The sequence below is a fragment of the Sporothrix schenckii genome (genome assembly GCF_000961545.1).
Source record: "Sporothrix schenckii 1099-18 chromosome Unknown Cont42, whole genome shotgun sequence".
Classification (NCBI taxonomy): Eukaryota; Fungi; Ascomycota; class Sordariomycetes; order Ophiostomatales; family Ophiostomataceae; genus Sporothrix; species Sporothrix schenckii.
The window spans coordinates 2,242,411-2,255,000 of NW_015971143.1; the positions used below are offsets into that span (position 1 = coordinate 2,242,411).

The 12,590-nt window shown below is 60.1% G+C and overlaps 6 protein-coding genes across 6 annotated transcripts; 1 reads left to right on the top strand and 5 right to left on the bottom strand.

Annotated features, from left to right (window-relative positions):
• Nucleotides 1–148: 148 nt before the first annotated feature.
• Nucleotides 149–1,848, bottom strand: SPSK_01640 (cytochrome P450; the record flags this gene model as incomplete). The annotated part of the gene is made up of 2 exons (XM_016728548.1): nucleotides 149–1,636; nucleotides 1,714–1,848. The coding sequence occupies 2 exons, from the start codon at nucleotides 1,846–1,848 to the stop codon at nucleotides 149–151; spliced, it is 1,623 nt and encodes a 540-aa protein (XP_016590255.1).
• A 636-nt stretch (nucleotides 1,849–2,484) lies between these two features.
• On the bottom strand, nucleotides 2,485–5,181 carry SPSK_01454 (Zinc finger, C2H2 type domain containing protein; the record flags this gene model as incomplete). Its single annotated transcript, XM_016728367.1, has 1 exon — nucleotides 2,485–5,181. One exon carries the CDS (start codon nucleotides 5,179–5,181, stop codon nucleotides 2,485–2,487), a length of 2,697 nt encoding a protein of 898 aa, XP_016590256.1.
• A 749-nt stretch (nucleotides 5,182–5,930) lies between these two features.
• Nucleotides 5,931–7,064, bottom strand: SPSK_01810 (aryl-alcohol dehydrogenase; the record flags this gene model as incomplete). The annotated part of the gene is made up of 1 exon (XM_016728712.1): nucleotides 5,931–7,064. One exon carries the CDS (start codon nucleotides 7,062–7,064, stop codon nucleotides 5,931–5,933), a length of 1,134 nt encoding a protein of 377 aa, XP_016590257.1.
• Nucleotides 7,065–7,608: 544 nt separating this feature from the next.
• Nucleotides 7,609–9,783, bottom strand: SPSK_01523 (uncharacterized protein; the record flags this gene model as incomplete). Its single annotated transcript, XM_016728434.1, has 1 exon — nucleotides 7,609–9,783. One exon carries the CDS (start codon nucleotides 9,781–9,783, stop codon nucleotides 7,609–7,611), a length of 2,175 nt encoding a protein of 724 aa, XP_016590258.1.
• Nucleotides 9,784–10,163: 380 nt separating this feature from the next.
• SPSK_01929 (maleate isomerase) lies at nucleotides 10,164–10,931 on the top strand (the record flags this gene model as incomplete). The annotated part of the gene is made up of 1 exon (XM_016728827.1): nucleotides 10,164–10,931. The coding sequence occupies one exon, from the start codon at nucleotides 10,164–10,166 to the stop codon at nucleotides 10,929–10,931; it is 768 nt and encodes a 255-aa protein (XP_016590259.1).
• Nucleotides 10,932–11,031: 100 nt separating this feature from the next.
• On the bottom strand, nucleotides 11,032–12,558 carry SPSK_01691 (dihydropyrimidinase; the record flags this gene model as incomplete). Its single annotated transcript, XM_016728598.1, has 1 exon — nucleotides 11,032–12,558. The coding sequence occupies one exon, from the start codon at nucleotides 12,556–12,558 to the stop codon at nucleotides 11,032–11,034; it is 1,527 nt and encodes a 508-aa protein (XP_016590260.1).
• Between the last annotated feature and the right edge of the window lie 32 nt (nucleotides 12,559–12,590).

The window sequence follows — 12,590 nt, forward strand, 5'->3', positions numbered from 1 at the left end:
CCATTACTGTGTTGGAGGGAAGCGGCAAAGGGATGTAGAGTCAAAACCAAATTGTCAAATTTCCTATCAGATGCTGTGCTGAACAGCGTAATCGCGCTACTGCTGTACGTAGAATATCTTCCAAGAACACCTTCTTCCCCCGTCTTCCCTACGTCTTTAACGTCCAACTCTTGTCCATGTAGTTGTCCTTCCACTGCTTGGTCACGGGGTCGAGATTCTCCGTCTGGGCCGCCTCCCACTCCGCTTCGATCAGCTGCTTGCGTGCCTCGGACCGCGGCCGGATGGTGGCGCGAAACTCCTGGGGCATGCACACAAAGCCCTGCGTCAGCTTCTCCTGGTCCGGTAGATCGGGCTGTCCGCTGGCGTCCAGCGCCGGCGTGATGTCGAAGCCCCACAGGATGCGCGACATGGCCAGGAACAGGCTGCGCTCGGCCACGTGGATGCCCGGGCAGATGCGGCGGCCGGCGCCAAAGGTGAACTGGTCGCGCTTGGCCGCGTCCGGGTTGGCCGCGGCCTCGCCGAGCGACTGGCGGTCGTCGAGGTAGCGGTCGGGGTCGAAGCGGCGCGGCGCGGGGTGGCGCGTCGCGTCCATGTTGATGCCCCAGACGTTGTTGAGCACACCCGCGCCCTTGGGGATGAGGTACCCGTTGTAGGAGTCGTCCGCCGAGGCGGCGTGCGGCACCGCTCCCAGAATGGTGGTCGGCATCCACCGGATCGTCTCCTTCATAATGGCGCGCACGTACTGCAGGTCGGCGTCGTCATCCATGGTGGGCAGGCGCGCGTCGCCCACGACCGCGTCGACGATAGCCTGGGCCTTTTTCTGGATCGCCGGGTAGAGCAGCATGGCCTGCACGAACGCGTAGATGGTGCTGGACGTCGTGTCGGAGCCGGCCTCGAGCAGCGTGCCCGAGATGTAGCAGGCCTGGTCGTCCGAAAAGCCCTCCTTCTTCTGGGCCTCGGCCAGGCCGACGCAGAAGCACGGCGCAATGGTGCCCTTGCGGATCTCGTCCTTGGCCTTGAGCCAGTGGCTGAGGTACAGCGCCTTCTCCTTGGCGTGCAGCGTCTTGGCGAGGCGCCGCGTCGGGTTGAGGGCCTCGGGGAGGTTGCGCAGCAGCGGGAAGGCGTCCAGCAGCGCGGCGGCGCCCGTCTGGTTGAGGTCGGCAAACTCGGCGAAGCCGTCAAACAGCTGCATCAGCTTGTCGTCCTGGTACGTCGGCGTGCGCCAGCCAAAGACCATGGTCGTTGTCAGCGCATTCGAGTAGCGGCGGATGTGGCACAAAAAGTCCTCGGGCGTCTGCGTCAGGTCGTACAGCATCTGCTTGTTTTCCAGCACCTGGTACGTCAGGTAGGCCTTGGACGCGGCGACGTTGAGCAGCGAGTGGAACAGCTTGCGGAAGCCGCGCCACGTCTGGCCGTAGCCCATCATGAGCAGCCGCAGCCCGCCGCTCGCCAGCGTCTGGCCGACATACAGCTCCGGCCGGTCCGAGTATATGTTGCTCTTCTTGTCGAGCAGGTCCTTGACGGCCTGGTCGCTGCTGAGAACGATGAGCGTCTGGGTGCCGAGGATCAGCGAGAAGACGGGGCCGTACTGGTCGGCCCATTTGCGGAGCTGGAGATGCAGGTCGCGTTTGGGCATCTGTGGCCGTTTGTCAGTGGTCAGTGGACCGTGAGGGTAGACGATTTAGACATAGCTCATGCGTCCTTTACACGTACAAGATGAATATTGCCAAGAATGGGAATGGTGGGCGGGCCGGGCGGGTAGTTCTTGGGCCGCCGGCCGACCATGAGCAGCCGCACGAAGCCGGTCACCAAGAGGAGGAGGAGAGATGCGTGGAGGATGGGAGACATTGTGTTGTAGTCAGATTATGTGATGTCAGACGCAGTTGTGGTGGGACGAGAGATAAAAAGAGCAATCGACACCGAAAGGGATTGCAAGGTCTGCAAACTTATACCCACAATGCCATGATGGCATCGCCCCTTGGGCGAAACCTGGCTGTCATTCATCTCATTGGTCCCACATTCGGATGCCAACTGCATCATCGTGTCGTCGATCGACTAAGCATTCCCCATATCAAATCCGGGGAAGATGTGGGAGGTAGATCAAATGCGGAGGACAAACTTGGAATTGTACAAAAGATGTTCCGACAGTTGCGGAGTTGACAACAGACGTCGCAGGAATGGCTAAAGTGTGGGGAGGCATCGGAGCTCTGTGGGATGGTGGATGTGGGAGGCACTAGGAGATGTTGCGGGAGGCTGTGGAGGTGGACATACCCCAATGTCGCACCTTGTAATGGAGTCTAAGGCTAGTTTTAACATGCAAGTTTGGCCATAGGCATCTAGAAAGAATGTCAAGAACACAGACACGAGCACATAATTTTGAATGGTGATGTAGCTGTGGGGTGTCATTCGTCGTACGATGTAAATACTGTCTTTCCTCCGTAACGCCGTCTCCTTAATACGCCATGCAAACCGTCTACGCCCGCCTTACATTAACTGTACATTCCTAAACTGGCTAATCAAGTCGTTGACTTGCCGCATGCTCGTTTCGTCGTACTTTGTCAGGATGGGGTCGGCCGCGGTGTTGTCGACGGCAGAGTGTGCATGCAGGCTCTCGCTCTCGTCGGTCATGTCTGTGCTGGCATTCAAATATGTCGGCATCAATGTGGGCATCCGTGCAGACGTTTGTTTAGACAGCCCTGTTGGCTTCCGAATCGACGAAGTCGATGATGCCGGCACCGATGACGACGATGTCGACGACGACGACAACTGGTTGATGACCATGTGAGCCAGCAGCCAGTACTCGGGCGAGTGCCGCATGAAGCCCGTGCGGCGCCACATGTCTTCGGGCGCGGTTGTGTCGTCCTCGGCGTCGTCGTTACTGTCGTCATCGTCGTCGTCGTCATGGCGGGCCTTTTTGCCTGTCTTTGCTGGCGGCATGGGCACCATGGTGTGCGGCGGCCCCGAGGCAAATTCGTGCTTGTAGAGCTCCCAGACGGCCTTCCAGTTGGCCAGGCCCGTGCGGATGGCGTGCAGCTGGTCCTCGCCGCCAAACGAGTTTTGCTTCTGGAAGAGGAGGAAGTGGAAGGCAGAGACGATGCAAAACAGATTCAGCGGGCCGAGGTCGGCGAACGCGCGGCAGACGGCCGGCGCCAGCGGCGCGGAGCAAAACGACTCGACGATTTCGCGCAGTGTGCAGTGCTGCAGCAGGCTGTGCATGCCGTGCCCCTTGTGCAGCGCGCACCGGCGCAGCCACTGGTGGGCCGCCCGCGCGCAGTCGGCGGCCGTCGTGGCCTGGAACGTCGACTCGGGCCAGGCCGTGTGCATGACCATTTCCTTGATCATGACGCGCGGCGGCAGGTTGTTGAAGATGGCAAAGGCCTGGTCCAGCAGGTAGATCCACAAAAACGTGCGAATCAGCTGCTCGCGGGCCACAAAGGCCTTCCAGTGGAAGTCGTGCGTCTCGGTCGGCGCCGTGCCGCCGTAGTCGACGTGCCGCGCGGCGCCGATGCCAATGTCGCGCGCCACCGACACTACCGTGCTGAAGCGGTAGCGCCGGATGCGCTGCTTGCTCTCGTCGGTGCCCTCCCAGTTCTGATACAGGCACACAATGTACGACGCCTGCAGCGCCTGGATCGTGCGGCGGTGGGCCAGCGGGTCAAACGCCGCCGCCGACGCACCTGACGTGCCCGACGTGCCCGACGCGCCCGGCCGCGGCGGACTGCCAAAGTCGTCGTCGATAAAGACCACCTCCTCGACGCAGTTGAACCAGATGCGCGCCTGCTCGTAGTCGCTCGCGTCGGGCGACATGCACGCGCCGATCAGCGCCATGGCCACCACCAGCACGCACTTGGCGTCGACCGCATCAAACGTCGGCCGGTGCACCATGTTGACGTTGGGGTGCCAGCGGGCCCAGTAGAGCGCCAGGAACTTGCGCAGGTTGCCCGGCGAGAAGAACTGCAGGCACTGCTGCTCCACGTCGGGCGACCAGTCGAGCGTCACGGTGCTGTTGCGCGGCTTGACCGTGGCGACCTCGCGGATGCGGAAGAGGATCTGGTGGGTTTTGACAATCAGCGGGTCCTGGAAGGGCGCCGGTGAGGGTGAGAGGGAGGGCTGGAGGGACAGGAACGGGTCAGCGACGCCGGCCACATCGCAAGATGGGAGGCCCGCAGAACGGCTGACACCGGCATCACCCAACGCCAACGACTCCACAACCTGCAAGGCCTGGCGGCGCGTGCCGCAGTCAAACGTGACCAGCCCGGTCTTCTTGGTGAAGTTGTCGAGAAAATAGAAGGTGTATGAGATGGGCAGCTGTTTCTGGGCTGGGATATGACCGGTCGATGCCAGCGCATGGTCGTTTGTTGTGTTGTCCGCGTGGTTGTGTATGTGTGTGTTTGCTGTCATGTTCGCGCTCGCAGTTGTCAAATTCAAAAAGTCCAGCCAGCTGTCAGTGTCTGCTGCACCGTGTGAGTGGTTGCTGTCCAAGAGAAACTCGGCAGCGTTGCCATCCAAGTAGGCAAACGACGACGGCTGGACGAGCTCCAGCATCGTGGGCATGTCGATGTCGGTTGTGGAGAGAGCTGTGTTTGCTGGGAGGACTGTGTCTCCGAAAGAACAGTGTATTCCATTCATGCCGTCGACGAGTACAAGACGGTTGTCGGCATGGTTGTCTGAAGCGCCGAGACGACAGCCGCCATTTGTGCTGTCGTCGATGTCGTTGGTGCCTTCGCTGGCACTGTCGTCGTGCTCGACATCTTCAATGCGCGTATCGTCACGCCATTGTGTCTCATCTGCTGCCGCTCTCGTAAACGAATAGTGGCACGCCAGTCCCCTGACGCGGCAGTTGGTACACGGCTGCCCCGTGCTGCAGCCCCGCTTCGACTGCACACAGCGGTCGCATGCTGTTCTCTTGACCGAGAGAGCACCGCCCTGCCGCGTCTGGCACGTTACAAAGTGCCGCTTCAGCACATCCGCCCGGCGGTATCCGCTGCCGCAGATGGAGCACCGGTGGGGCGGCACGGACGCGTGTGAGACGGCATGGCGTTGCAGGTGTTCGCGGCGTTTGTACGATTTAGAGCAGACGGAGCAGGTAAACGGAGAGGAGGAGGAGGTGGAAGATGCAGTAGTGGTGGCGGTGGCCGAGGTTGAAAATGTGGTTGAGACCGGGATTGGAGTGTCGGACATTGTCAGTCGGAGTCGGAGCTCAGCTGAGTTTCTTTTGCTCGTTTCGCGTGTCAAGTCACCAGTCGCCGGAGATAGCATGGGCGGGCGCAGAAAAAACAAGATGTGAAGCGGAGGAGCTGTGGGGAGATATGCCGGTGAAAACGGGCCGTGGGGAACATAGAGAACTGGGGATATGGGAAAGGGACGACGGGGTATCACATGAAGGCTGTCAACGGAGCGCATTGGACATTTGCCACCCCCAGAGTGAGAGGAACTGGACCTTGTTCCAGCGATTGGTCGTTGGTAGATCTTCAATTCCCCTTCTGAACTGCCAAGTTCTTAGCGTGAACTTTACTACTTTAATATTTAGTAGCGCGCATGTACGAGTGTAAAATCAAGCTGCCCAGACTCGCCGAATGCATCGGGTAGGCACCCGGCAACTTCTTCGGAAGCAGGGCGTAGGTGGAGAAATGTGGTGATCTTGGAGAAAGAATAGTCCAGCGAGATGTCACCAAGAATATAAGAAATACTTAAGTAACACGTATAAAAAACAGTACGATGCTAAATGATACATCGAAATAAAGTTGAGAAATATACAAATAACCGGTATTTACGTGTCGTAACGTGCTCTAATATGAATGCCTGATTTTGGAGTATCACTAAATCACGACTCGCTAGAACTTCCACGCACACAACTCCATACACGGCGCTATAGTTGATGACGTGCATCGATACCGTCTCCTTGATGTCCACCAACCTGCCTCCCACCCCTAATTCCACCTCAAGACGGCCTTGACCGTCCTGCCGGCGTGCGCGTCATGGATGGCCGCCTCATAGTCCTTGACGTCGTAGTACTTGATAATCTTCTCCAGCGGCAGCTTGCCTTGCCGGTGCATGTCAATCAGGTAGGGGATGAACTTGGGCGGGTTGCTGTCGCCCTCGGAGCACCCGACATACTCCTTGCCGTAGGTCAGGTGGGACGAGATGTCGATCTTGGCAGTCGACCCGAGGCCGGGCGCGCCCACCGTGGCCGCGCGGCCGTTCATGCCCAGCGCCGCCACCATGGTCTCGACCACAATGGGCACGCCGGCGCAGTCGACTGCGAAATCGACCCCGAGCGCCGGCCGAGGGCAAACGGCGCGGATGTCGGCGACGATCTTGTCGAGGTCCGAGCCGCCGATGACGCCGTGCGTTGCGCCCAGCTCCTGCGCCAGCCTGAGCCGCTCGGCGTGCAGGTCGACGGCAACAATGGTTGTGGCCCCGGCAGCCTTGGCGGCCATGACAGCGGCCAGCCCCACGGAGCCTACCCCAAACACCGCCACCGAGCTGCCCTGCTTGACTTTCAGTGTGTTGAGGATGGCGCCCACGCCCGTCTGGATGCCGCAGCCCAGCGGCGCAAACAGCTCGAGCGGCGTTTCCGCCGGCACGCGCACAATGCTCGACCGGTGCACAACTGCCAGCCGCGCAAACGAGCTCTGGCCAAAGAAAGTGCTGTGGACCGGCTTCTTCGCGTTACCCTCCCCCAAAAACAGGGCCGTCGTGCCGTCCGGCCGCTTGCCGCCAAAGTTGCGGTCGTTAAAGTGGTAGCAGTAGGCCGGGTGGCCCGACTGGCAGCCCGGGCAGGCGCCGCAGTGGGCAAACGACAGCAGCACCTTGTCACCCACTTTGGCCTCGGTCACGTCGCTGCCCGTTTCCACGACGACGCCGCCGCCCTCGTGGCCCAGCACCGCATTGGGCTCGCACGGCAGCCGGCCCAGGGCGCAGTTGAGGTCGGTGTGGCAGACGCCCGAGGCGTGGATCTCGACGAGCGCTTCGCCGGGTTGCAGCGGCTCCAGCGAGACCTGTTGCAGCAAAAACTTGCCATTGAGCTCAGGCACCAACAGTGCCGTCGTTGTGCGAGACATTGTGTGGATGTGTGGATGTGTGTCGATGGATGTGGAAGTTTGTGTTGTGAGTTTAATGAGGAGACGATATATATTCTCGCCGACCGGGCTTATGAGTTTCTTTCGTGTGGCGTTCTTTCTGAATATCGTGCCGTGGTCCCTGACTTGACACTTTTGCAATCGCTCTGCCGCTGCTCTGCCGCTCGGATCATTGAAGTCGACCCCCGCTGTACTCTGCATATCCGAGCCATGCAGTCTCTTCTATCCGGCCAAGATGGGGAGTATCGGCACTAACACGCTAGGGGTCGTCTACGTCGGCCAAATCGCCCAACCCGTAAGTTTGCCGCGTCCACCTACCGGCGGACCATGTGGGCGGCACTAGTCTCCTGAAGCGCCTGGGAACAATACAAGTGGCTCCCACTTATGATGCACGCGGAGTGCTTCGTCGACATTGTCGTGATTTCTGGCACAAACCACTCCCTGACGGGGTGGGCTCCCTTTTGCTTTCGTCTACTTTGCAATGGTCATCTCCGTTTTGTGGCCTCCCTTGTGTCTTTGCGGCCCTTTAAAACACCGCCTCGGTGAACCAGTCCAGTCCCTCGCTCGACAACAGCCCTTCGATTCCATAGATGTCCGACTCGAGGTCCAGCTCGATACCAGCGGACATGCCGGAGGTGCCATGTCCTCCAAGTTCATCAACATCAACTGGCTTCGTGACGTCTGCAGCCACGGGGCCATACGGCACCCCTTCGACAGGCCCAGCTCCAATATTCGTATTATCTGCTGTGAGCATCACCGGACGCTCTTCCGTTTCCCCGTCAGCCATGCTCCCAGACAAAGACTGGCTCCTCGGGCCACGGTGTCCCCCCTCTCTCTCATAACGCGCCACGGACGCCTCCATCTTCTCGGCCACGACCTCAAAGGCGTCCCGGTACTTCTTGGCACTCGCCCACTGCTCGGCGATGACATACAGCAGAGTGGAGCACGCCCCCAGGTCGCGCGCACACGACGACCCGCGTTCCGTATACAGAGCGGGCGCACTGCAGACGGCGTAGATCAAGGTGAAGCCGGCGACAAAGATGGCGTGCAGGTCGCGCAGTGAAAAGGGCACGGGCGCCAGACGATGGAGGCGGCGGTACAGCTGGCAGATTTGGCCAGAGGCGTCGGCGACGGCTGCATAGTTGGCCCAGTTGCCAGCGTCTGTGCCTGTACCTGTGCCTGTACCGGTGCCTGTACTCATGTCCAGTCGTCCTTCCGTCATGAGCGGCTGGAGTAGCGACCGACGGGCTTTGTGAAACTCGAGAAGCAACTCGGTCTGCCGGGTGAGCGTGCAAGGACCGCGGTCGAGGTCCGCCGGGGGCGAGTCTGTGCTTACTTCCACGACCACACTCGGGCGATCCCTCACTGGATCAAACGTCTGCAGCACGCTCTCCTTCCACGCGTCCAGCTCGCCGAGCAGTGTGGAAATTGTCCTCGTCAGCTGCAAACGGTGGCCTTGCCCGCCCCGTTTCAGCTGGTACAGAGCCAGCCGGATCTGTGTGTGCAGTTGGTACAGCTCGATATGTGCACAGTGGAAGCGCACGTTTGTTCCGTCACCGTCCTGCAGCTCGCACCGGCCCGGCATCGGCGCATCAATCTCCTCGTCCGACAAGGCAAACGGCCGCCCCAGCACCAGGGCCGTCTTGCGCTCGAAGATGTAGACGCTCCAGAACAGGCGGCGGCGGTGCTCGTCCACGGCGGCATCGCCTCCTCGCACGGCCCGCTGCCGATGCAGTCCGAGCTCGATGCACTGACGCACGGCCAGACCGGCCAAGTGCCAGACAGACGTGCCCGACGGCGAGCGCATCGACTGGATGGCCAGCAGGAGCGTCAGTTCTATGGACCGCACGCTTGTAAATTGCAGGCCGTCGCCAATGATCTGCATCGCCCGTAGGAAATGGCCTTCTGGATCGGGTGTCCCATTTTTGTCGTTCTGTGGTGGCGACGTCGATGGAAGCGATGTTTCCTTGCCCAGTAACTGCAGGCAACGTGATCCAATCGCATACACCAGGTGCAGCAGCGCTGCGTCCATGGGGTCCACCTGTGCGCGTGTCCGCCCTGTCGCCCCCGAATGCAATGCCCACAGCTGCCGACGGTCCAGAAACGGATAGAGAGGGTGGATCAGTTGCAGATACGCCCGAATATAGGCAGTGCCTGTGCAGGGGGCCGGCAGCGATGCGGGGACTGCCGTGTCCGCCTGGTTTGGAGCCTGGTTCAGCGCTTTGTTCGCAAACGGCCGGTCCGTCAACAGCGGCAGCGACACCACGTCCTCCGATGCCACGCTACCGAAGTCCAGTGCCACCTGCACAAAGTGGGCCAGGCTCAGGCCGGCCGAGAAGCCAAAGTAGTGCGGCTCGGCGGCGGCGCACGACGAGAGCAGGCCCATTCCCGTGACCAGACGGTCGCCGCCAGCAGAGGAGGCAGGCGTGCCCGTTTCGGGTTTGTCTGTGGACGTCGGCGACCGACCCTCGAGTTCCTTGACGCGCGCTTCCAAGGCCTTGACGTACGACGGCGGATACGCTGTGCGATCGCCGTACAGGCATGCCGCATCGGACCGCGCACAGTTTCCACACGACGGGCTGCCATTGTCGCACCGCTGCCGCCGTGTCTTGCAGCGCTGGCAGGCTACGAGGACACGGGGGCGTTTGTTGGGTCGGCGGGAGCCGGACGTCGCCGGTGAGCCTGGTCTTGCAGTCGACATTATGATCAAAATAAAGACATAAAAAAATAGTAGTTGGCAATGTCAACGTAAAGGAAGACCCGACGGATGGGACCGACGCAGACGATATGAGCTTGTGTCGACGGCTTTAGCGCTCCTGCTAGTCGACAACTGGCGCATCTTTCGCACTCTGATAAGGACGGGGTGGTCCATCACATCTTTTCTGTCTGGTTCCGTTATCGGTCATCATCTTAAAGACCTTCTTATCAATCCGTCGGGCCATTCCGATACCACTTTGCAGAGAAGAGTTGACTTGCGTCTTGACAATGCAGACGATGTCGATGGCTTCAGTCAATTCAGAAAAGTAAATTTCTGTTGCCTTTGCTCCATGGTCACCGTCGCCCTTCCCGTCAACCACAGCGATGCCCCGCCACATCCGCCTCGGTGTCATTGTGCCGTCGTCCAACACGGCCCTCGAGCCGTTGACACAACAAATTGTCGCATTTCTCAACGCCGATCCCACTTTTGGATTGCTGCTGTCTGTCCATTTTGCCCGTGTCCGCGTGACTACCATTTCCTTGTCCGCCGACGCCGACGCCCAGTTCGCCCTGTCACCCATGCTCGATGCCGCGCAGCTGCTGGCGGATGCTCGCGTCAATGTCATTGGCTGGAGCGGCACGTCGGCATCGTGGCTGGGCTTTGCCGCGGATGATGCGCTGTGCACGGCCATTGAAGAAGCCACGGGCATCCCCGCGACAACGGCTGTGCGGGGGATGAACTCCCTTCTCCAGCAGCAGAGGCGGCCACACGATACAGTCGGTCTCGTGACACCGTACACGCCCGACGTCAACAAGGCTATCCAGGAGAACTATGCCGCCGCTGGTCTGACAATCTCGGATGGCCGCTCACGGTACACAGGGTGGTCCGACAACATAACGTTTGCCAATCTCGACGAACCGACGCTCGACGCAATGGTGGACGACGTCGTGAGACATGGAGCCCAGACAGTGCTCATTATGTGCACAAACGTACGGGCAGCGCAGCGCGTGCAGTACTGGGAACGACAGCACGACATCCAGGTGCTCGACTCTGTAGCCACGACCGTCACGGCCATGCTGGACGCACTGGGGATAGAAGTGAAGAGTGCCAGCGCTGCTGAGGCGTGGGGCAAACAATTTCAAAGCTCATAATGCGGCTGCCAGAAGAGATCAATGTAATACAATGCTCGGCGACATGTTTTTTTGCATCATCCCGTATGTCACTAAAATGTAATATGCAAGAACTCCACAATCAAACTGCCGCCCGCAGGACATCCCATGTTCCCTCCATCCGTCTGACATACGGCATCCCACACCCGTGCCGTGGCACAAACCGCCCTACACCGTTCTTGGCTACCACCACGCCGTCCTTGAACACAACCTGTCCCCGCAGCAGCGTCATCCGCGGCCAGTTCCAAAACTCGATGCCCTCGTACGGCGAGTAGTCGCAGGCGTCGTGCAAGTCGCGGGCGTGGCTAAGACGGCGGGGCCGGAACGTGGACTGCGGATGCCACACGACAATGTCTGCATCCGATCCGATCTGGATGGCCCCCTTCTTCGGGTACAACCCATACAGCTTGGCCGGGTTTTCCGATGTCAGCTCGACAAATCGCTTGGTATCGATGCACCTCCTCTTCAAGACGCCTTCCGAGTAGAGGAGGGGCACGCGCGTCTCGACACCGGGCAGTCCGTTGGGCACTTGTGTGAAGCGCTCACTATATGTGCCGTTGTCGTTTGGTCGTTGCCCCAACTGCTTGCCGTGTGGATCATTAAACCGGTATGGACAGTGGTCCGACGAGAAGATTGTGAACGTGCCGTTGGCAATGCCGCGCCAGATGGCCTCGATGTCGTTCGGGTCGCTCCGCAGCGGCGGCGAGCAAATGTACTTGGCGCCGCAGAAGTGGGCTTCTGCCAACCGCTCCTTGCCCAGCAACAAATACTGCGGGCACGTCTCAGCAAACACGGGCTTCAGGGACGCCTGTGCCCGCCGGATCACCTCCATGGACTCTCTAACGGAAACGTGCACAATCAGCATCGGCGTATCCATGACCGACGAAAACGTTACCGCACGGTTGACGGCCTCGGATTCGGCTGCTGCAGGATGTGCCACGGCCTTGTACTGCGTTTGTGTCAGACCCAGCGACTCCAGCTGCTCAGTAAAGAAGTCGACCAGGTCACCGTTTTCCGCATGCACCAGCGCCACCATTCCCAGCTCCCGTGCCGCCTTGAGCGCCCGCAGAAACTGTGCATCCGACAACCGCATGTGCTTGTATGTCAGAAACAACTTCATGCTCGTGATCCCGCCAGTTCGAGCCAGCACGGGCAGCTCTTCGTCCAGCACTTTGGTCGTCGGGTCCGTGATGATGGCGTGAAAGCCGTAGTCGGCATACGACCCGATTTGCGCGGCTGTCTCGTGGTACCGGGCCACCTGCTCGGCCACAGACTGCCCCCGGGACTGCTCGGCAAAGAGGAGCACCGTCGTTGTGCCGCCCGCAACGGCGCTCCGGGTTCCTGTTTCGATTGTGTCTGCAGCCACGTAACCGGCTTCCTTTGCGCGCGGCGACTTGTCTTGCGACAAGTGGACATGTGCATCGACGCCGCCCGGCGTGACTACTGCATATTCGCAGTCAATCACCTGTGTGCTTTCCGACGACGACAGCTGCATTCCTATGGCCGTGATGACGCCGGCTTGGATGCCAATGTCGCAAACGTAGACGCCGTTGATATTGGCGTTGCGCAGCAGCACATCGAACGCGGGTGATGAGGCAAGTGACCCCATTGTGTGTGCCGTGAAAAAGTGTGGGAGGTCGA